Source organism: Carassius carassius, chromosome 38 (genome assembly GCF_963082965.1).
Source record: "Carassius carassius chromosome 38, fCarCar2.1, whole genome shotgun sequence".
NCBI lineage: Eukaryota > Metazoa > Chordata > Actinopteri > Cypriniformes > Cyprinidae > Carassius > Carassius carassius.
The window spans coordinates 9,160,913-9,184,269 of NC_081792.1; the positions used below are offsets into that span (position 1 = coordinate 9,160,913).

The 23,357-nt window shown below is 39.3% G+C and overlaps 3 protein-coding genes across 6 annotated transcripts in view; 1 reads left to right on the forward strand and 2 right to left on the reverse strand.

The window, feature by feature from the left end:
• LOC132119266 (dnaJ homolog subfamily C member 16-like) overlaps positions 1–2,379 on the reverse strand; it is a 12,586-nt gene extending 10,207 nt beyond the window's left edge. The window contains exons 1-4 of one of the 4 annotated variants that reach the window (XM_059529083.1): positions 2,239–2,379; positions 1,842–2,042; positions 1,592–1,658; positions 465–786 (exon numbers count right to left, since the gene is read on the reverse strand). In XM_059529083.1, the coding sequence (XP_059385066.1) occupies positions 465–786; positions 1,592–1,658; positions 1,842–2,042; positions 2,239–2,246 (598 nt within the window). In that variant the 5' untranslated portion in view covers positions 2,247–2,379. Of the gene's footprint in view, positions 1–464; positions 787–1,591; positions 1,659–1,841; positions 2,043–2,186; positions 2,207–2,238 lie in introns of those variants that run through there. The other 3 variants (XM_059529085.1, XM_059529082.1, XM_059529084.1) reach the window with 3 other exon arrangements.
• The window catches only part of LOC132119277 (calcium/calmodulin-dependent protein kinase type 1-like), a 497,060-nt gene that overhangs the window by 208,215 nt on the left and 265,488 nt on the right, over positions 1–23,357 (forward strand). The window lies entirely within an intron of this gene.
• On the reverse strand, positions 5,005–18,048 carry itih3a.1 (inter-alpha-trypsin inhibitor heavy chain 3a, tandem duplicate 1). Its single transcript, XM_059529090.1, has 23 exons — positions 17,893–18,048; positions 16,802–16,834; positions 16,565–16,588; positions 13,945–14,099; positions 13,698–13,802; positions 13,443–13,605; positions 12,667–12,777; positions 12,382–12,510; positions 12,088–12,204; positions 11,825–11,993; positions 11,348–11,473; positions 10,916–11,097; positions 9,959–10,147; positions 9,468–9,607; positions 8,732–8,889; positions 8,576–8,602; positions 8,397–8,444; positions 8,186–8,299; positions 7,129–7,330; positions 6,830–7,002; positions 5,680–5,791; positions 5,351–5,600; positions 5,005–5,208 (listed from the first exon to the last, which is right to left on the reverse strand). Exons 1-22 carry the CDS (start codon positions 17,986–17,988, stop codon positions 5,462–5,464), a joined length of 2,712 nt encoding a protein of 903 aa, XP_059385073.1. The 5' UTR covers positions 17,989–18,048; the 3' UTR covers positions 5,005–5,208; positions 5,351–5,461.

Here is a 23,357-nt window from a genome sequence, read left to right on the forward strand (position 1 = left end):
TTATTTACACGATTAATACTGAAAGAACTGCTATTACTGCACATTCACTATATAAAATAAAATTCACTGGAGGAAAAAGTTAGTGTGGCCGTCGTCAGATTTGGAAGTCGCTCAAAAGGCTCGTTCGCGGTTGTGGCTTCAGTCGAATTCAGTGAGGCGCGGTGGTTTATGGGATGAGTAGTTCCTTCGCTCGAAATGAAAATATGCACACAGTCTTGTACCTTTGACTTTTTTTGGATTTTCTATTCGTTTTTTTCACTTGAAATGATATGTTGTATCAGCCGTGGCTGGTTATCCTCAGACATGCTCTAAAACTCTTTAGATACAGATTTAACCAAAAGTCAATGGGAGAAATGAATGGGAAATTTACTTCCGGCACCAAAGCTCTCTCGGGCTGTGGGCGAGACTGTGATGCTGTATTCTACTGGAACCAACAATGAGGGTGAAAATCCTGAAGACCTTACCCAGCGGCTCCAGCTCTTGCACAGCGTCCTTCCATACAGGCTCAATATGGATGCAGGTGAAGCACCACTCTGATGTGATCTTGATCAGGTAGGGCCTCTTGAAACTGTCCGGCAGAACCTCACTGATGTACTGATTGTATTGAAAGAGGTGCTTGCTGTCTGTGAAATCACGACTCGTCCGAGGGAAGTGAAAGAAAGACTCATCGAAGTAGAAGCTGTCATGATAAGGTCTGAAGCCCTGCGGTGCTCGGGCAAAGTTTTGATTCTCGTCCATTTGACCAAACCGGTCATAGTTTGACCTTCTCTCCTCATTGGACAGAATCTATGGAAAGTAAATCTTATGTATGCTTTGGGCACAAGGGAACACCACAAGTTGTGGCATTGGTTTATTGCATATAAACCCTTAAAACAAGTCTTTAAAATAAGCAGATACTTATTATCAGCATCTGTGAGAATGTGTTAACATTCAAAAACACATGCCATAAAAAAAAACTATAAAACCACTCAGAAGCTTTACATTTTAGAAGCATTGCATAAAACTCTATAGCGGTATAATACAATATATTTATAAATATTTTTAAGTCACTATAATGATATAATGCTAAATATTTATTTACTAAATGTAATGCATGTCTATTTTATTATATGAGTGATTATAAATTATATTTTTTGCCATTTTACAAACACAGACACATATGTTAGCATTCAAAATACATTTATAATGTTACATACAAAAAAATCTGTTTTCAAATAAATGCTACTTTTCTGAACATTCTATTTATTATATATATCATAAAACATATCAGTTTCCACAAAAATATATTTCTAACAAATTAAACATTTTTTAGCATTGAGAATAAGCAGGAATGTTTCTTGAGCAGCATCATCACATGAATATATTATTATAAAATATATTCAAAAAGAAAACATTATTGTCAAAGTATAACAATTTTAATATCACTGTTTTTTTCTTCTGTTTATAATTAATTAAATGCAGCCCTGATCACCTGTTTCAAAATAATTTTAACACACGTGTGTGTGTGTGTGTGTGTGTGTGTATGTATATATATATATATATATATATATATATTGCATATTATTTCCTATATACAATGCAACCATCCTACCTCATAAGATTTAGTGATCTTGATAAACATGTCCTCTGCCCCTGGACTTTTGTTCTTGTCTGGATGCCTATGGATTGTGAAAACAAGTTTTGATTCAGACAACATCATTAGAGAGTTGCACAATATATGTCAGGGAGAAGAAGGCTAACCATTGTGCATGAAACAAAAGAAACCCAACCTTATTCACAGCAATCCTTCTCTTATTTCGAGAGTGCATGTCTATGGCCCAATGATCCGTTTCATCACTCACCATTCTCTTGCGAGCCTCTTGTACACTTTCTTGATTTCGGCCTGGCTGGCATGTCTGGACACCCCGATAACTTTGTAGGGATCAAACTCAGGCGAATACGCCAGGGAATCTCCAAACAGAGCCAGGAGAAGAATCGCCCAAAAACAGCAGGACACAAACACACTCCAGCCTCCCATCGTGTGGGACATATGAACCGACAAGCTAGACAAAAAGAGGAGACCGGGGCTAGTTGTCACACATTTTACACAAGAACAAATTTATCAGGGTAAGTATACATCTTTATAGACATACATTTTTAATTTGGGCTATAGATAAAAGCTAATAAACATTTCAACCATTACTGACCACATTTCAACATACTGTTCACTGAATCCAATAGTGGGGCATGTTGTCACACTAGAACATAGTCACCTGGAGGCTAGGATTACATTACAGGATTTCATCTCATCTGAAGCGTTTCCATTGGAATGCGAGCAATGCAAGTAAATCAGCACCAGATCAGTGTGTGATCACATGCATACAGCAGACAAAAACACTGTCAGCGTCTGATAACACAGATATACCGAGAAGACACTGGCGGACCTAACGTTAATGGTTTCAGCATCAGTGGACAAGACGCGCGAGCTGCACGCCCTACAGAGGACTGACGCTTCCGTGCAGTTTCAGCATTAATGCAAATACGACACTGAAAACAGGAATCCAGAATGACTGTAATACCTAGGCACGACTCTTGATGTAGTTGTATATATCCACAATTTAGCAGCAATCCATGTTCTCCCAATGGACCGTTCCCCGGCTTTACTTCCGGTAGTGAGGGATTGTGAATAATAAACACTTTCTATGATAAAAGTCCGATGGATTTTTTTAAAATCCCAAATTCGAAAAAAATAATAAAATAAAATTCCAAATTCGCTAACGCCAGTCAAGGGTGGACTTAACCATCAAAGCGAGATAAGCGGCCGTTAGGGCCCCGGGGGTACCATCTGATATTGGCGAAACATATTTGGCAAAGTGTGTATTTGCGTTTTGGAGAGTGCGGAGTTCTGCACTCATACGAATTCTCTCATCATAACAACGTGTTGATACGATGTACAGTTGTGCTCAAAATTATGCATTCCCTTGGTAAATATGAACAAAGAAGGGAGGCTGTGAACACAAGCATTTGCCCATTTGATGTTTATTAAAAAAATTAAAAAGTCTTAACCTGTAAATGTCTTTGCTGCTGGCCTTTGATGATCCAGTTCGACCATACTAATATGCAAAAATGACTTTAGATAAACTAACAATTGTGTTTTATTCTTTTTTGGTAATTGCTTAAGAGTGTTCTTTTCACACCTTCTCCTGTTGTCAGGCAAAAGGACGGAGGACTCAAATGCAGTTCAAACAAAAGGGAGAGTTAATTCTGAACTTTAGAGAATGAAGCCAGCAAGAAGTGAAACACAAATGTCAGATGAATGAAGTGGTGTGGTGCTCCCTGAGCACACATCCACCGAGACAGAAGAAGGCTGACAGGAATAACTGGAAACGTCCAGTGTAGCACTCCAATCCGGCCTCACTGTCTGCGTATGAAATATGAATTCCTCACCTGAGGATCCTGGAAACAGTTCAGAAGTATAAAGAGTAAAATGACAAAGCCAGAATGCATCCACACGGCACAAAACACATAAGACATACCCATGCTGAACGAGGATAAAGACAGGAAATATATAGGGCATGGGAATAAGTAACAGGTGCGGGCTGATGGAGTGCACAGCGTCGCGAGTTAGTGCTGATTGCTCCACCCTTGAGGATGACAGTGGCAGGACCAAAACAACCACCACGTGCAAATGACAGCGACAGCACCCAGGTGAACGGCAGAAAGGTACCGATCATGACACCTGTGTGTTACTTTACAGACGTGAATTTACTTTTCCTTCACCCTGAGGTTTATTCATTACACTTTTTGGTGTGAAAGAGCTTTTACATTTGCCATAAATAGAATTCTTATATTAAAAACAATTAAGCCCTGCCTGAAGTTCCAAAAAAAGTAACTAATGTAAAAGGTTACTTTTTCTAGGGAGTAACGCAATATTCTAATGCATTACTTTTAAAAGTAACTTTCCCAACACTGATGCCAACATTAGACCATTCTAAACCTTTAAACAATTTAAATCGGTACTGATTAATAACAAAGCATTGATAGCAATATGTATGCAGAAACCCCGCCCACGGCACAAAATTGACCAATCACCAATGGCATTCTGCGAGCAGCTTTGGAATGTAATTTTGTGTGTGGGTTCAAATTCACAGTTGCTTACTTTGATAATTAAAAAAAAAATAAAAAAAAATAATCGCTTGTAGTTTGTGGCTACTTGCGTTCTAGTGTTTGTTTGCACTTTGCACTTCCTGCAGACAATGCTAATTACTATTTCAAAATGGTACTTTTTTCTTTATTCGGAATAATTTATTGATTTACTTCCGGGAGAAAGGAAAAAAGTCAACTCAGGTCAAGGTGAAAAGCAGACAACCAGAGTGATGTACAAGCCGTGAGGAGTCATGACGGTAAATGATATGTCCATGTTATGAGAATATAAAACTTCTTTACAGTTACAAATTCAGTCTTATCCGCATCATCAGAAATTTGCTGTCACACAGAATAATGTAAAATGAGCAGCAACTAAAGAGTAATGTTTAATGACTAATGGGCTGTGTGCTGTTCTGACTGTATTTAATAAGAAGCTGTGTTCACTGTAAGCACAGGAAGCCAGTGACTTTACAGGTTTGTAAAGCAGATGTAGTTGAGAGAATGATTCACTTCATTGACAACACACAGTTCAAGCACTCACTTACATGAATATCTGCTCATTAATCTGCTCAAGAAAATGTTTACTGGATGAGATCTGACATTTGTTAAAGGAGTGTTTCTTATAAATCATTCAGACGTAGTGTCCTAGTGGTTAGATTTATTTTAGTTGAGTTATAAATGTATATCTGCGATCTCATGTTTTTAAGTTTCAAGCAGTGTTGTCATACTGATATTGAATACCATTTCTAAAAAAAACAATTTGAACAATATTTCCTCATATATCCTCATGTCTGATACCTCTGAGGGGGATTATATAATAATAACAATAATATTTCCGAGACTAAGAAATATATCACTATTGTAATAAAACAAATAGTATTTCAGAATTACTGTATTATTTATTTGACAATATGTAGTCAAATTACAATACTTATAATACTTAACTTGCAATACCTTCAAGTTTACAAATGCTTCTCGTTACAAATCTAGTGCAATGCTGTAATCATCTCTCCACAAAATGTTGGAAATTATGCAAATGTGAAAATAAAGCATAAATGGCGCACATTGAAAATGCGTGTTAAACTCACAGCTTATTCAGAGATTGCATTTACTGTGAACCGAGCTGCTCTGAGACACTACTGATGAATTTCTACTGCGCACAATGAGTATAGATACCTTTTTTATATTTCAGTATTGAAAAATCTATTTATAAAAAGCGAATGGCCTGATCATTTTGATGATGACGATGACATGTTTTCATCTCTTAATCTTTCTCTTATTATCTGTTTGATTAGAGCTGTCGGTCATTGTTTTGTCTGGCTTTGCAGGCTCATAGTTAGATTGTCTTGAAGAGACCAGAGACGATGTAGTCTGTGTGAACTCCATCAAGCAGTCCGCTGCCATTATTATGAATGAACCAACATGGCACCTTTTCCCCGTTCTTCACATCCTGTCTGAAATCTTTCTGCAAACCCCTGTAGACACAGAATAACACAGTATTAAGGTAATATTGACCTTTCATGTACAAACTGGCAAACAGTGTCTTTAATTCACCTGGTAACTACAAGCTCTTGTCCCTTCACAAACATTATAGCATCTGGTTTGTTTGGATCCTTTCCTGGAAATGGTTCACTCACTTCAAAGTCCAATCCATGGTAGAACTGACCTAAAGAGACATGAACACATTTCAGAGCACAGCCATCACCGACTGTCTTCCTTGACAATTCTCTTTAAAAGCAATATTTCTGACTCCTTAAGAGCTGACAGCATTGATAACCACAAAAATGTCTCCACTTGTCCATCCTTTGGGTTATAATGAGACGCTTTGACCATATTTGTCAGTGTTAAAATACTCACTGTTCCAGTAGCCACTTGATGTAAAAAATGTTAAAATGATTTTAATGTGAAAAAAAACCTTTTCTGTGTAAAGTTATATCCAATTTTATAGATTTGTTGCCATGATAACCAAACCCTAGACCACCATAACTCCTAAAACAAACTGTAAAACTTCTGATTAACAAACATACTCATATAATAAACAATTTTTAACAGAAGAAACACTGAAAATAGTTTTATAAAAGTATAAGCTTCACATTTTTTATTTTTAAATCCTCCACAAACTGGCCCCATTCACGTCCATTGTTAATACCTCACTGTAAAAAATTTTTTTTTGCTTTTTGTTTTTATAGGAGAGGAGGCACTGGAAGAATTGATATCATTTTTGTGGTTATTAATGTTATACCACAATAGTTAGAGCTTAACTTGAACTGAACTTGGAATATTCCTTAAACCCTGGGCCGAAAAATGTAGTTTGAATTTGTTTACTTAAGCAGAATGGGTGGACACTTGGTGACTTTTTCTGTATTAGCTATATAAGCACAAACAATTCATGGAAATGATTCGGACATGATTAAGGGTCGAAAAATAAAAAAAGTAACACTTGGTACCTTTGCAGCCAAAAATGACTGTGGAAAAAATAGCTCATCAATTTTTTTTATAAATATTGCATAGTATCATTAAATCCTGTCAAAAATTCAAATTAATAATCCAAAATATAATTGAACAACATCATATAAAAAAAGAAGTTGCATTTCAAGGCTCATGTCATGTTTGACTGCGAAGGTACCAAGTGTGACCGAAAAATGAACAGGCTCAGAGGGGTAACATGACAAATATAGTGTGGGAAGTTCTTTAGATGTTTTACCAAGCAGGCCATGGACATTGCTTGAAAAGAGGTGACTGTCCAAGGTGTAGAATCCGAGGAAGTCTTGATGATACGGGTGCTTCTGCCAGACTTTGTGCAGGATAATAAGAAACTTGACTGAGTTCCTAAGGGTCACTGTTAAACTGCGATCTTTGATCACCTGCAGATCCATGCTGGAGAAAGAAGGGCAAAATTCTGTCAGGAGTCTTTGCCCTGCTTCCTTATGAAGGGCACACATTTCTGTTAGCTCACAATGACTCAATATGATTGAAATGAGAAGATGATATCCTGCATCTTACTTGGGCCCTTTAACTGTGGCAGTATCAGTCCAGAAGAATTTAGCCTGTTTTCCCTTTTCAGACACTGAGATCTCCTTTGTGCTTACCATCAATCTGATACCAAACTTCTCATGAACAATCCCAAAGCGGCCAAAATAGGTTTGCATCTTGGTTCCTGGGATGACTTTCTTATCTCCAATGGTTTGGCCATTGACCACAATTCCTGTGGGGCACCAAGAAACCAAATATAATCCCTAGAACTGTTGACATTGTGGATAAGTGTGATTTTAAATATAAGTAATTATAAGCCATTTATAAGATGATTTCCCTAAAGCGTTCAGGCCACCATTCCACCATTCATAAGTTCTTGTTTATTGTTATTTAAGCTTTTCCTTCTTCTCCTTCTTCTTCTTCTTCTTCTGAGACTAAAGAGATCTCATCCTAGAGTTTTCAAGCTTAAACCACCAAAGTCGTATCAGACCTTATGGTTTACCTGAACAAGGTTTGAACAAGGTGATCAAAGCTGCAAAAAATCCCACTGGTTTTCATACTTACACCCCCGGTTTCACATATTTCTATATATTAACATGTAGTATTATAAGTTTATTATAATATTAACATGTAAAATCATGCTAGCAACATGCTCAATCATGTTAAAACATATTTGCAATGTGTTAAATCATGGTAGCAGCATACTAAAACATGGTAACAGCGTGGTAAATCATGCTAAAGTATTACAACGTTGGCAATGTGCTAAATAATTCTAGCAACATGCTAAAATATGCTAACATCATGTAAATCATGCTAGCAACATGCTAAAATGTGTTAGTAACATCTTAAAACATTATAGCAATGTGCTAATCTTTGAAGTTCAAGCTTCTCAAAGTTATGTCAAACTTTTAAACAAAGTTTGTTTACAAACATTACTCCTCTTGTTAAGTCTATCATCTTATTTGGTTTAAAGAATCTACAATGTCAGGAGGGGCAACCTTAATTTCATGTCAACCTGTGTTCTTGAGAAGCTATGCCTCGCTGAATGCCTCTGGACTTTTCTGATAAAATAGAAAGTTGTTCTCACCTGTAAGTGGGTCTCTAACCAGGTTGAAGATGGTACCAGGTTTGTCATCAATGTTGAAGCACAGAGCATCATTTTTTTCTGGCAGCTCAATGATGAAGTGTGGATCTCCATCAACTGTTACATTGGCAAATTTTAAGAACATCACTGCTGATGTGACTTAAAAAGCATTACCTACATTTCACATTGCCAGTGCAAATTTTTTTTAATTTACCATAATTTGTGGGTGTATAGGTCCTGACAGGGTAGCTGGCTGCAACGGCTTTGTAACATGTAAATAAGACAGAGATGAACTAACATAAATGCTCCAAAATAGTAAATTTGGTTTGACAATGTCAAATATAAAAAAAAATAAGTAAATTAAACTCATTACATTGTTAAGTAGTGACATACCATATCTTTGAGATTTTCCTCGTTCCTCTGTGTATCAATGTTGAGAAAAGAGTGAGTGTCATATAACCAGTTAAACATATAGTTACAGATTCATGGACAACACTGTCACAAGTGTTCTTGCAAACTTCGGCTTGCTATTTGACAGTTTTGTCATACCTTCAGTCAGCTTGTCAGCAATAAACATGCCTTTTTTGGTCTCATCTTCAGGTTTAGTGACGACCATGGAGGTAAGCGGTGTAACAAAATTGTACTTTAATGAAAGGCTCAGAGCTTCTTCAGTGGCATTTCCTTTCTCCTCTGGTGTACCCTTGTCTCTGTAAAAAAATATTTTTGTATTATAATTGGATTTGATTCAAATCTTCTGCTTAAAAGATTATGAATGAATTCAGACCCAATTAAAATCAGTAAAGTGAATTGAAATAAATTACATTCATACTAGTCATTTTTACATTGAATTAAACTATGTAGAGGACTATTTGACTATTTGTGACCCTGCACCACAAAACCAGTCTTAAGTGTAAATTTTATTTGGCCGAGATACAACTATTTGAAAATCTGGAATCTGAGGGTGCAAAAAAATCAAAATATTGAGAAAATCCCCTTTAAAATTGTCCAAATGAATTCTTAGCAATAATTATTACTGATCAAAAAATAACTTTTGATATATTTATGGTAGGAAATGTACAAAATATCTTCATGGAACATGATCTTTACTTAATATCCTAATAATTTTTGGCATAAAATAAAAATCGATAATGACCCATACAATGTTATTTTGGCTATTGCTAAAACTACACCCCAGCAACTTAAGACTGGTTTTGTGGTCCAGGATTACATTTATCCTTTATAGTTTAAGGTTAATGTGCTAAAGATCACGCTTTTTCAAACAGACTTCTTATCCAAGAGCTCCTGGATGGTCAGATATGCCCAGAGACGCTCAGTAAAGTCCCCAAAGATATACTCTTCATCAGGAAATATGGTTTCCCACTTCTGAGTACTTGCTTTACCTTTCAGCTCAAAGTTATTTTCGAACTGTTGCAAAACAAACAAAGTGAAATTAGTTTTACAAGTCCCCAAAAACTAATGACGTAAATTCACTGAGAATATTATCACACAACCCGACGATATTCATGAGGCTACGATCTATGGATTCATTGGTGATGTCATTTTTCTATTATACTATCTATTTTAGGATATAGGAACATGAATTACACATTCCTCCTAAATTATTTGTAAGCCTAAAAGCTTTTTTTTTTTTTTTTACTTTTTCCTGACAAGGAGATGCTTTTATGCTCACATACATTGAACCACCAATGTCCACATTCATAAAAAAATGGCACTATGAACTATGCACATGTGTGAAAGGATAGAATATTTACTCACCCCTTGTGCGAAAACTTCAATTGCAAAGTTGTCTATTTCATTTAAGTCATTAAGTCGGCCTGCCACCATGATCTCAGAGCCGTTGTATAGCTGTTTAAAATGGCTTCTTGTCAGCGAGTTGACAGTGTTGTCCGGATAGTTAAAATGCACGTCTGAGAGTAGAGGACTGGACACTTCTTCATAAAATCCCTTGGTAACAAATTATTAGCAAACCATTAACAGTAGTTTCTTGAAAGTCAGCTTTGCTGATAAGGTCAGCATCTTATCAACATTTAAAGTGTCATCACAATTGCACTAGATTGAAATTGGGTTGGGTATTGATGCACATTTCTCAATTCCATTCCAATTTTGATCTGATTTAAATCAATCTAATTTTATTTGGAAGCTTGTTTCTACCATGGGTAAAAAAATTTTTTGACTTTTTTTCTCGCAACTCGCAAAGAAAAATGAGAAGAGATCTGTTGTGAGATGTCAACTTTTGTCCTCCTAATTGTGAGGGAAAAAAAAAAAGAGTTATAATTATGTTTGTTAGTTTTTATTTTTATCCCACGGCTGAAACAGGCTTCTATATATTTGTCCATTTTGTAATTCTCTGTCAGCTATTTTATTAATTATTAAGGAACCCTTTTATTTGGTATATTACTAAATAATAAAACATGAATTTACTTGATTAATTTACATAAAAAAAATAACAACAGGGTCCAAACTGTGCAGTTCAAAGGCTATTAATTTAACAGATAAAACATTACCAAAAAAAAAAAAATTACATTATTAATATATATTTAGTTGTAGTAATAATAGTAATGGTTGTTATATATTAAAATATTTTGTAACAGAAAATATCGATAAAATTAAATATTCAAATTCCGAAAAAAATGACGTTGAGATTGAATGATGTAGCTATAATTGAGGAAAAAATGACTTTTTTATATTACAAGGAATCAATATTTTTGCTACCTTTAGCTGAAGTGGAGCATCTGAGTCCTCATAAATCCTGCGAACCAGGCCATTGTTCTGCTTGCTCAAAGTATCCAGAAATCCATAGTTTGCATCTTTACCGAAGGCCAAACTAAACAGAGTGATATTCCCATCAATGGCGTCACGAATACTCTCTTGGATTTGAGGAAGAGTTCTGGGATCTAAAAATGAATACGATATATTATTCCACCACAGAAACAACAAAAAGTACTACAGCCATAAATAACTGATTGATTTATCTTGTCTACTCTTGAGCTAAACCTCAGGGCTCTCTCTGGTGTTCTTTAATAAGATAATGGAGATGACACTAGTGCTGCTTCCTGTATGTTTCTTTAGGGCTACTCCTAGGCAATGTTGTTCCTCAAGTAAAATCATGAAGCAGTAAGGTTGTCAGTATGTGCATATACATACAAGTGTTTGGTTCCCCATCAGTCAGCAAAATGATCATCTGTACCATGTTCTTTGAGGCTGTACTGTTACGCATCTCTTCATACAACATCTTCACACCATGGATGACAGCATCATGCAATTCAGTACCTGAGGCAAAAACAAAAATACTCATTTCAATTCTTTGTATTTGATTATTGATAAATAATAATTAAAAAAAAAGCTGAGTCATAACTTTATAGTAAACATGTTTTGTTTGCTTAATGTAAACTACCTTGAGTGGATTTAGCAGTGCTTATTGCATGGGCAGCTTTAGGGATTTCCACTTGTTTTTAAAAGAGGAATTCACGTGCTTTAACAAAAATGCAAGCTTAAATTTCTGCTTTTAACACTCAGTGTGCCCCTTAGTCACTGTGCATCTTTTTAGAATGTTTCCATGTGGACTGCATACAATTAATAATTTAAAATCTGTTCAGTAACTTCCTTCATATTCACACTTACCACCAATAACTTCAATAGTTTTGACATATTCCTGGGCTGCTTTGACATTTTCCTTGGTTGCTTTGCTTAAATGTGGCTTCCATACAACAACGTTGTCTGAAAATACGATGATGGCAAAGTAGTCCTCCTCTGGGAGGTCGCCCAGAATGGTCACCAGAGCCTCCTTAGTCTAATTTATACAACAAACACAGACAAGTGTCCAGATGGCTGACAATCTAAAACTGAAAGCAGTCTTTTCTCATTTAACAGACGTCATGACTCACCTGTGACATTTTCTTTCCCACCATAGAGTAGCTGTTGTCTATCACAAAAACAACCTTCTTTGGTACTTTTGGAAGATTAGCCGGTGCGAAAAAATGCACAAAGTATCCGTTCACAATCTGTAGATGATAAAGATATCAATTATAGCTTTATAGTTTATTTGTATATATTGGAAAATTCAAGCGTTAACATATCGGAGCATATGTGTTAAGCAGCAGGCCACAGAACGGGATTCTTTTCATTTGTCCATTTTACACTATTTCTTGTGTGTCTTTATCATCCTAATGATATCTGACCTGGATTTCACCGATGTCATGAGCACGGTTGACATCATACTTAATGAAGAAATCTCCATCGATGAGTGTCCCATCACACTCAGTGCATTTCCTCTGTTGATCCAGTGTTGGAGAGAAGGACACATGGGCCTGAACAAATGGATCAAATTATTATCATTATCATTATCAACATTATTATTGTCTAATGGAGATCCTTCTTTGTTACTAGCTTTATTAAGTATAATGCTAATGATATATACTGGTATAAATTGGTATCCATCCATGCAAAGATATTTGAATCGTCACCTTTTTTTCAGTGACCGTTTTCTCCACTAGAGGGAACAGTTCATTGGTGATGAATGTACCATATGCGTCAAAAAATGCAATTCCCTGAGGCTCATAAATATCGGCTACAATCTGTGGATTGGAGGAATAACGTGTCCATGAACATTGCACATTTTAAAATTTTGAAAGGAATAGTTCACTCAAAAATGAAAATTTGCTTAAAAACTCTCATCCTCAGACCAGCATGTTTCTTGATCAGAACAGATTTGGAGAAATTCAGTATTACATCACTTCACCAATAGATCCTCTGCAGTGAATGGGTGCCATTCGAATGAGAGTCCAAATTGGTGAAACATCAAAATAATCAACTTGTTTCCAGTGAAAAGCTGCATGTTTCTAGTAATAAATCCATCAAGACATTTTTAACTTCAAACCATTGCTTCTGACTAAAATATGAGTCTTCTGTCCATAATATTGCTTTCTCAGGTGTTTCAGCTGTTTAAACTATTGTTCTGGCGGCACCCATTCACTGCAGACGATCCAATGGTGAACAAATGATGTAATGCTGAACTTTTCCAAATTTGTTCAGATATAGAAACAAACTCATGTACATCTTGGATGACCTAATGGTGAGTAAATTGTTCATTTTTGGAGGAACTATACCACAGTTAAAATTTTTATGTAAAAATGTAAAACACCACCACCTTTATTCTTTCACCTTTTCGCAGTACACTAAAATTATACTATGTGGCTTCTCAATTATGATGTTATAAAATCTGTTGTGCTTAATAATAAACCTCAAAGTGCTGGACCAGCTGTTTGGGTTTGACTCTGATCATGAGCTCGTATTTGCCAAAATTTCGTCGAAGAAGTTCTTCATGGGTGAGAATAAAAATCACACTGCTGTCTGCTGCAACATTCACAGAAACAGAAAACGTCTCCATTTTTCGGCCTGAAGCCCTGGAAGACCAGAACATAAGTTACTTAGTAGTATATTAGGAACAAGCATTTTAAAGTTCAGGATGACTTCCTGTTTGTTTTCCTCTTCTCACTTGACTAAACCAGCAGTCTGGCCAGATGACACAGCCTTCTGATACTGCTCCTTGGCCTTCTCTTTTTCCTTCACCACACCTGTGTATGTCTTGCCATCAATCTCCCTGAAAATCCAAAAACTGTGTCAGCACACATTTCAATAATTTTCCAAACTGCAAACATATATTAAACTGAAAAGCAATGGCTTCTTTTGGCTCATGCTGAGTTCCTCTGATCTGAAACCAAATCCGATGGAAAAGGACTGACATGCTGAAGTTGGTGATGAAGGAGGTCTTGGGTAACTCCACCTCAAAAGACACTTCCTGTGAGATGTTGGCCTTATTGAGAGCTTTAGTGGTCATGACAGTGTGGGCGAAACGTGATGTCACCTTGCAGTCCACCTTTATGCTCTGCACCTCTATCTGAAAGACAGAAGGAAAACACACAGAGGCAAATGAAGAGTGATAGAGTTGTCACTTATCAAGTGCTAACTAACTGATATATATTGTAACAAAAGCAATAACTTAAAAAAAAGTGCCTTAGACTGCAGTCATTTCAGGACAAAGGCTGAGCTTGAGTTTGGGTCATCGGATGCTACATGCACTTTTACAAGTTGTTTGAACTGAAATGTGTGTTGGCAGTGTGTACACACAACCTCCCTATAATGATAAAAATCCACCCAGTGTTTTTTTTTTATCTACCAAAATCTTTGCCCCTTTCTTAAATCGAGCCGATCTCAGATGCCTGTCTTTGTGATGTCACACAGACAGGCCCCTCCCACGATAATTTGATTTACAGTAGCATTTCAGCACAGTCTGGACTGGCGTCTTGCCTTAGACTAGGGATGCACTGATACCAATACTGGTATAATTATTGGGTACGATACTGAGCTCCTGTACTCGTTAAAATGTCCAGATACCAAACGCAGATACCACACAGCATGTGATAAGAGCCATATTCAGACAAAGAAACTTCAACAACAGAACAACAGACACCAGAATGGAGTTACTAGAGATTAAGGATGTCTACGAAGTATATTTATGCAATAAATATAATGTTAAACATTCAGTATTAGTGGCTGTATAATTGTCATGTGCCGAGTGGATTGAGCGCACAGCAGCGGAGATGCGCGAGCTTGTCGAGCGAATATAGCTTTCATCATTGGAAATTTTGTAGTTCGCTCGGATATGTCAAAAACAAGTAAAACAATGCAAAAAAAAACGTTACTTAACGGTATGGAGTTAGCTCTAATGTTATTAAATTAAAGATGATGAACCACAGAGCAAAAAAAATAACAAAGAAAGGAACAAAAACTTTAATGGGCATAATTAAGTGTGAAAATAACTGAAGGATATACAGTCAAACCAAAATTTATTCAGAGATCAGACATAATTTGAGATTTTTTTTTTTACTAGTGGCTGCAGGACACTATATAGTTAATTTATGTAAGTGAGGATAGCTAAATAAAGTGAACTGTGAAATATTATACCCCAAAATTCTACATAGTAGTAAAACTGATACAAATTTTGGACCAAAAATTATTCAGACCCGAGTCTGGGAAACAAATTGATGTTCAGGTTTGCATGAACCTGGATGACAGCATGCCCAGGAGACTACAGACAGTCATTAAGGTTAAGGGTTGCCTGACTTAGTTTTGATAGTTGTGTGAATACTGTCATACTGATTGAAATCCTTTATATATCCCTCTATCAAAGTTATCTAACATTATCAAGATGATTTTATTCTGACACAGTTTAACTCATGAGTTCATATTTTATTTACCATCTTCTAAAATATAGAGCAGTGTTTCCCAATCCTGGTCCTGGAGAACCCTTGGAGTCTTCACTAATGAGCTGATGAGTTGAATCAGGTGTGTTTGAATAGGGAGACATTTAAAATGTGCCGTGTTCTCAAGGACCAGGATTGGGAACCACTGCTATAGAGGATAAACTGTGATAATCTGAGAAATGTGTCAAATTTGGTTTGACTGTATCTATTTAATAAATTAAGTTAACCAACTAACATTACACATACTCTATTGTAAGTATTGGTATCTGGCGAATACTGGAAAAAGTGGTATCGGTGCTGTCATCAGTCCACCATTGTTTCACCACGGGAGCAGATGTAGACAAGAATGAATCCTAAGCAATTGAGGTGTTCTGTTGTTGGATGAAATAATGAACATAGCAGTCGTCCTTTACTACAGACATCTGAGCTGCTGAAGACACAGTGGATTACGTTTGTTTTTGAAGGGAATGTGCCCCCGATTTACATAAATGCATCTATATTCACGCGAATCATTCGTGATCCAGCTTCACCTACAGATAAAGTGAGTATAAGGTTTTTTATGAATCTTTGCAAATTGCCTTCCTTAATAATGTGCTTATAAGCAAGCCAAGTAAATAGTCTCTCTGAGAGCAGCTCAGGAAGAGAGGGGTGGGGTCAGCAGAGCTCATTAATATTTAAAGGAACATGCAACAAAATGTCTTGCTTTAAACAGAGCTGTTTTTGACAGGGTTAAAAAGGTGTTTTTTACACTACCATTGAGAAATTTGAACCAAACTATGTTACAGACTTTTCATTAAGACCCTAAAGAATCATATCAACTTGTGGAAAATGAGCATCTGATGACCCTTTTAAGGTCAGTGTCAGCTACATTACAGAATATATGTTAAACAACCTATATTGTAAATTATATTTTTATTCATGTAGATTATATTATTATTAATTAAAATATAATTAATTTAAATTAACAATGAATCAATTATACAACAGTCTTTTTAAGGGTCAGATCAGGTATAAACAGACCAATAAAACTCCCATTTATTTTAAAATGATCAAAGTCTTGACAGACAAACTTGTGTGAGATGTAAGAAAGAGTTCCCACCTCAGCACTGCTCACACTTCGCTTCTGTGAGGAGACCATTAGAAAATTAATTTTAGATGGCAACAAAATACAGTGTGTAGATGTAAAAGAGTTTGTATACTAAAGCTAACACAAAAAATAGCCTATACGTATGTGTTGTGTATAATTATATATAACACCTTTCTAATTCCTGAATATAATTTCAGTTCCTTAATTTCAGTATTGGCTTAGCAAACTTTTAACAACTTTGTAACATACCTTTAAGAGTCTGGTCGTGCTGGGATGGTTGACCTGGAGGGACATTAGAGGACTCATTACTGTATGCAGACACATACACAGATACACCTAAAGTGGTGCTTTTGGCCTCTGACTGGATAAGTGCCCCTTTTTTCAAGATATTTTTTAATTTTAATATATGTATTTTTTTTATTTAAATTTGGCCTGTGGCATACATTCTTAATTATGGTGTATCTGACAACTGCATGCAAGTTCTAATTCTGCAAGACTGTACAAGATTAGGTAATAACCTTCCATTATGCATAACAATAAGTATAAATTTTGTTCTATTTTGTCCAAACAAAGTAGAAAATTTGTGCTTCCCTGAAACAGTGTTTTTTCGTTCCTCAATAGTGTAGTGTTTTTGAACAAATTAGGTGTTTAATTTATAAAGTCAGTGGTAATTTTCTCTGTTTTTGAATTAATCAGCCTGTTTGGACAGATAGTTTGAATAAATGATTCTTTTCCTCAACATTTCATGTCTATACTCAAAATGATATTTAGAACATGAATCTCAACATTATGCAGTTGTAATCGCAATGTAAATAGATTTTCATAAATGTAAGCTACTGATTTCATTTTAATGGTATAACAGCCTCATAGTGTATAGTGTTAATTGGTGTAATTGATTAAAAGTCTAACAGTAAATAACTTTTAGTTTATAAATAGTGTTCCTGTAGCTCAAGTGTTAGAGCATTTTGTTAGCAGGCAAGCAAGCGCAATGTTGGGGGTTCGATTCCCCGGGAACACATAAAAACTGTCAGCCTGAATGCACTGTAAGTCGCTTTGGATAAAAGCGTCTGCTAAATTCATAAATTTAATTTAATTTTAATTTAAATAATAATGAGAATGGTGCCTTTTTTCACTTGAATACCTGCCTCCAAAATGTATGTGCATGACTCTGACTGTACAGACAAATCTATGATCACTAAACTATGATGGATACTTTCCCATTTTTGTCAAATTATTGTCATTTTGTCATTATTGACAATTAAGATATACTGCAGATCATAATGTTAGCCACTTAATTAGTACAGCAAAACAAAAGTGAACGACAACAAAACTAGACTTACCCATTGCTCATTTCCCTTTGAGATGACCAGGGTCTCAAAAGACCCTGAACAAAAACATACACACCCAAACAAGCAGAATATCCACCCGGCAGACATGGTGCACCATCTGTTCTATCACAGGACATCAGGACTTTTAAACACTCTAAAACCACTGTCTAGACTTTGTTCCAGGTCAAAGAGTACTTTGAGTGGGAGTGGGGATTTGTGATCTTGTTCCTAAATCATTTATCGTGTGAGTGACCACTGTGTATGCAGAGCAAATATTTATTTGGGTGGTAATGGGGATTTGTGATCTTTGTTCCTAAATTATTGATTGTATGAGTGACCACTGTGTATGGAGAGCATATAGTTCTTTGAGTGGGAGTGGGGATTTGTGATTCTGTGCCTAAATTATTGATCGTATGAGTGCAGTGCTGGACATATGCACCAGGGTATTTGTGTGTAGATATTGTGCTTGCTCATGCTATTGTTTTTTCCCCTCAATGAGTTACCAAGTGTATGTTGGTCTTTGGAAGTAAAGATGGATGACGGAAACAAAAGGCATGTTTGGACAGCCAGTTTATTTTGTATTCACTGAATGCCAGTGTATGTTTGTGTATATATATATATATATATATATATATATACATGTGCGTGTGTGTGTGTGTGTGTGTGTGTGTGTATACAGGTGCATCTCAAAAAATCTGAATGTCATGGAAAAGTTCTTAATTTTTTTTTTCTTTAATTAGAAAAAGCTAACTTTCTTATATTCTAGATTCATTGCACACAAACTGAAATAAAAAATTCAGTATTAGAAAATGTCAATATTTTTTTAAAGATCAATCAAAAAAAGTATTCAAGATCTTCAAAGCAGGTTTAATTATGCACTCAATACATGGTTGAGGTCCTTTTGCACGAATTACTGCTTCAGTGCGGCATGGCATGGAGGTGATCAGACTGTGGCACTGCTTATGTCAAGGCGAGACTGGGACTCAGTTGCAGGTGCTCAAAAAGGTCAGTTTATTGGATTGGCTTTTAATTTCAAAGGACAAAAAATAAAAATAAAGAGTTAACAAACAAAAACTATCCAGGAACAGGGCAGTCTGGAGCAGATCCAAGGAGCCTCCTGGACGAATACCACTAGGAAATCCACTGATGCAATGCCCAGATAAGCTGACAGGGAGGCGGGGGCGCTGTTGAGGCAGAGAACTGGTGGCGCGCTGCGGCGCGGCGAAGAAGATGAGTGACAGCGGTCGGTGATCGCTAGCACGGAAGGCTGGAGAGTAGCGCTGCCTGAAAGCAGGAGGAAGAGGGAAAAAACAAACTAGAGGATGAAAACAAAACGGGCACGATCTCTGTGCAGGCTAAACAGGAGATGTGGACAAAGCTGAGACATGGACGAGAACATGAAGATCTGACAACAGACAGCACACATGAGGAGACTAAATAGAGAAGGAGTGTTTGTCATGATGCAGAGTAGGTGATGGTGACCAATAACAAGATAATAATGAAACAAGAGGGCGGAGACGGGCACCACGGTGACACAGAAGCACATGGTAAGTGTAAAAAAACACACACACTATAGGAAAACAGACAGATCAGCCCGGGGACGTGACATTACCCCCCTCCCCAGGAGCGCCCCCTGGCGCTCCAGGGAAGGAACCACCACGCTGCCGGTTGAAGTCAGCGACCGATCCAGAATATCCCGAGCCGGGACCCAACTCCTCTCATCCGCACCATATCCCTCCCATATCCCTCCCAGTCCACCAGATACTGAAATCCCCGACCTCGACGTCTGACATCCAGCAACCTCCTGACAGTGAAGGCTGGGGAACCATCCACTAGACGGGGAGGGGGGGGGGGGGGGGGGTTAGTAGCAGATGGGTTAAGGCGAGAATGAAACACAGGCTTGACCCGAGAAACATGAAAGACTGGGTGTACCCGACCAAGTATGGGAGGTAACTTGAGCTTTACCGCCACCGGACTCAATACCTTGGTGATCTGATATGGCCCAATGAACCTGGGGGCTAACTTGCGAGAAGCCACCCGGAGAGGAAGGTCCTTGGTTGACAGCCCCTGACCACATACGCAGCGGGGAGCAGGAATACGGTGACGGTCAGCCGCTGCTTTGGTTCGTCTGGAAACCCGAGCCAAGGTTTCCTCAGCCCTCCTCCAGGTGCGGCGACACCTGCGGACGAAGGCTAAGGCAGACGGAACAGCAGCATCGGGCTCCTGTGAGGGCAACATAGGAGGTTGAAAACCAATGGAGCACTGGAATGGAGACATACCTATGGCCGCCAGTGGCAAGGAGTTATGGGCATATTCAATCCAGGATAACTGTTGGCTCCAGGAACTCGGATTATGGGACGTCAGGCAGCGGAGAGCTTGTTCCAGAACCTGGTTTGCCCGCTCGGACTACCCATTGGTCTGAGGGTGAAAACCTGACGACAGACTCGTAGAGGCCCCGATCTGTCGACAGAACTCCTTCCAGAACCGGGAGACAAACTGTGGCCCCCTATCAGAAACCACGCCACCAGAAGGCCATGAATCCGGAAGATGTGGTCAACCACCACTTGAGCTGTCTCCTTAGCTGAAGGCAGTTTGGGAAGGGGGATGAAATGGGCTGCTTTAGAAAAGCGATCAACCACCGTCAATACTACGGTGTTACCCCTCGATGGTGGAAGACCAGTGACAAAGTCAAGGGCTATGTGCGACCAGGGGCGGGAGGGGATGGGTAATGGGTGTAGCAGACCAACAGGAGGCTGATTAGAACTCTTGTTCTGGGCGCAAATTGAGCAGGCAAACACAAACTGTCTGACGTCCTGGGCCATGGATGGCCACCAAAATCGCTGGCGGATGGCAGCCAGAGATCTCCGAACCCCAGGATGACTGACTAACTTGGATGAATGCCAGCACCGGAGGACTTCAGGGCGCAGCACAGCTGGCACGAAGAGCCTACCCTCCGGGCACCCCCTTGGTACCTCTCTCTCTCGTATGGCTTCCAGCACTCTCCTCTCCACGTCCTAGGAGAGGGACCCCACCACAATCTCTTTAGGGATAATGGTTTCAGCAGATGAACCGGTTCTCTTAGTATCCCTGTAAAGACGGGAGAGGGCATCAGGTTTTACATTTTTGGAGCCTGGGCGATATGAGAGAGAGAAGTTGAACCGGCCAAAGAAGAGTGCCCATCGAGCCTGGCGTGAACTCACCCTCTTGGACGAACGGACGTATTCCAAATTCTTATGATCCGTCCAAATCAAGAAGGGCTGCGCTGACCCCTCCAACCAGTGACGCCACTCACCCAAGGCCAGTCTGACCGCCAACAGCTCCCGGTTCCCTACGTCATAATTCCGTTCTGCTGGGCTCAGGTGGTGAGAGTAGTAGGCACAGGGATGTACCTTCCCATCTCTGGGGGATCTCTGAGAAAGGACCGCACCTACTCCAATCTCAGAAGCATCCACCTCCACAATAAGCTGACGTTCAGGGTCTGGAAACGAAAGAACAGGAGCAGAAATGAATCGGGACTTTAGGTCATTAAAGGCCTCCTGAGCCTTCAAATTCCACCTAAACGGTACCTTAGTGGACGTAAGAGCTGTCAAGGGTGCAGCAACCTGACTAAAGTTTCTGATGAAGCGCCTGTAGAAGTTGGCAAATCCCAGAAACCACTGCAGTGCCTTGCGTGAGTCTGGAGGTGGCCACTCGGCTACGGCCCTTACCTTAGCGGGATCTGCTTTGATTCCCTCCGCCGAAATGATATAGCACAGGAAGGGAACTGACTTGGAGTGGAAAACGCACTTCTCCGCTTTAACATATAGCTGGTTCTCCAGCAGCCGTTGTAGCACCTGGCGCACGTGTTGGGTGTGTACCTGAAGTGAAGGAGAAAAAATAAGAATGTCATCAAGGTACAAAAAGACAAACTTGTTAACCATGTCTTGCAACACATCATTAACCAGGGCCTGGAAGACAGCTGGGGCATTTGTCAGGCCAAAGGGTAGCACCTGGTACTCATAATGTCCCGAAGGAGTGATGAATGCTGTCTTCCACTCATCCCCCTCTCGAATCCGAACCAGGTGATAAGCATTACGGAAGTCCAACTTACTGAAGACCTTGGCTCCCTGCAAGAGTTCAAAGGCAGACGACATTAAGGGCAGGGGGTACCTATTCTTAATGGTAATGTCATTCAAACCTCGGTTATCATTACAAGGGCGCAAGGAGTCATCCTTCTTCTTAACAAAGAAAAATCCTGCGCCAGCAGGAGACGAGGAGGGACGGATGAGACCGGCATCAAGGGACTCACGAATATATTTGTCCATAGCCTCACTTTCTGGACCAGACAGGGAATATAACCGACCCCTGGGTGGAGAAGTGCCTGGGAGGAGGTTGATGGCACAATCATAAGGCCGGTGAGGAGGCAGGGACACAGCCCGGGACTTGCTGAAGACCTGCCGCAGATCGCAGTACTCCTCCGGCACCCTGGACAGATCAGCATCATCCACCTGCACAACAGGAAACACAGCACCAGGAAAAGAGACAGAACCCAAACAAGACTCAAGACAAGACTGCTTCCAAGACAAAACTGAGTTTCTGGCCCAATCCACATGAGGGCCGTGCTGCACCAACAACGGGTGTCCCAGAACCACGGGAGCACTCGGGGAGTCAAGAAGGTACCGCTCGGTTATCTCATGGTGATTGCCAGAAACGATAAGACTTACAGGAGGGGTGAGGTGAGTGATGGTGGTGATAGGGGAATCATCAAGAGACCGAACAGAGATAGGAGTAGAGAGGGGAATGGCAGGAATTCCCCATTGCTTGGCCAGTGCCGTGTCCATGAAACTGCCACCAGCCCCAGAATCCACCAGGGCCAAACAGGAGTGAGTAGAACTTCCGAACTGGACACCCACGGGAAGTAGCATGCGGGAAGAGTGGGGGAAATTAAGAGGAGATGTGCCCACCAGAATCCCCCTGGTTACTGATGGGCCCTGGCTTCTAGCGGGCATTTTCCGACAAAGTGTCCGGCCCTCCCACAGTAGAGACATAAGCCCCGGGTGAGTCTCTCTTGCTTCTGCTGGGGGGTGAGACGCAGACGTCCCACCTGCATAGGTTCAGGGTCAGCAGGAGATGGCAGAGGCAGGACCGGGGTGGATTCGCTGGTCATTTCTCCCACCCGCCAAGAAGTGTGAGCAGACAATTGTTGGTGACGAAGGCGAAGGCGGCTCTCAACACGGAGAGCAAAGTCGACCAGCTCATCAAAGCTGCGTGGAAGCTCTTGGGTGGCAATCTTGTCTTGGATCTCCTCGTCAAGACCAGCACGGAATACAGCTCTGCAAGCCCCCTCATTCCAGTCACAGGCCGCTGCTAAGGTCTTGAATTCAATGGCAAACTCAGTCACTGAACGGCCTCCTTGCCGTAGCCGTGCCAGCTGGGCTGCTGCCTCATCACCCCGAGCAGAACGATCAAATAATTTGACCATCTCCTGTCAAAAGGAC

What these genes read in the sequence shown, in the direction of transcription:
- itih3a.1 (XM_059529090.1), bottom strand. Translation starts at nt 17,988, where the DNA reads ATGTCTGCCGGGTGGATATTCTGCTTGTTTGGGTGTGTATGTTTTTGT. An exon ending in CAGGAGCTCTTGGATAAGAA is followed by an intron (nt 8,890 to 9,467) that starts GTCTGTTTGAAA and finishes ATTTTTTTACAG; the next exon opens with AGACAAGGGTACACCAGAGG. An exon ending in CAATGTCCATGGCCTGCTTG is followed by an intron (nt 5,792 to 6,829) that starts GTAAAACATCTA and finishes ATGTCTCTTTAG; the next exon opens with GTCAGTTCTACCATGGATTG.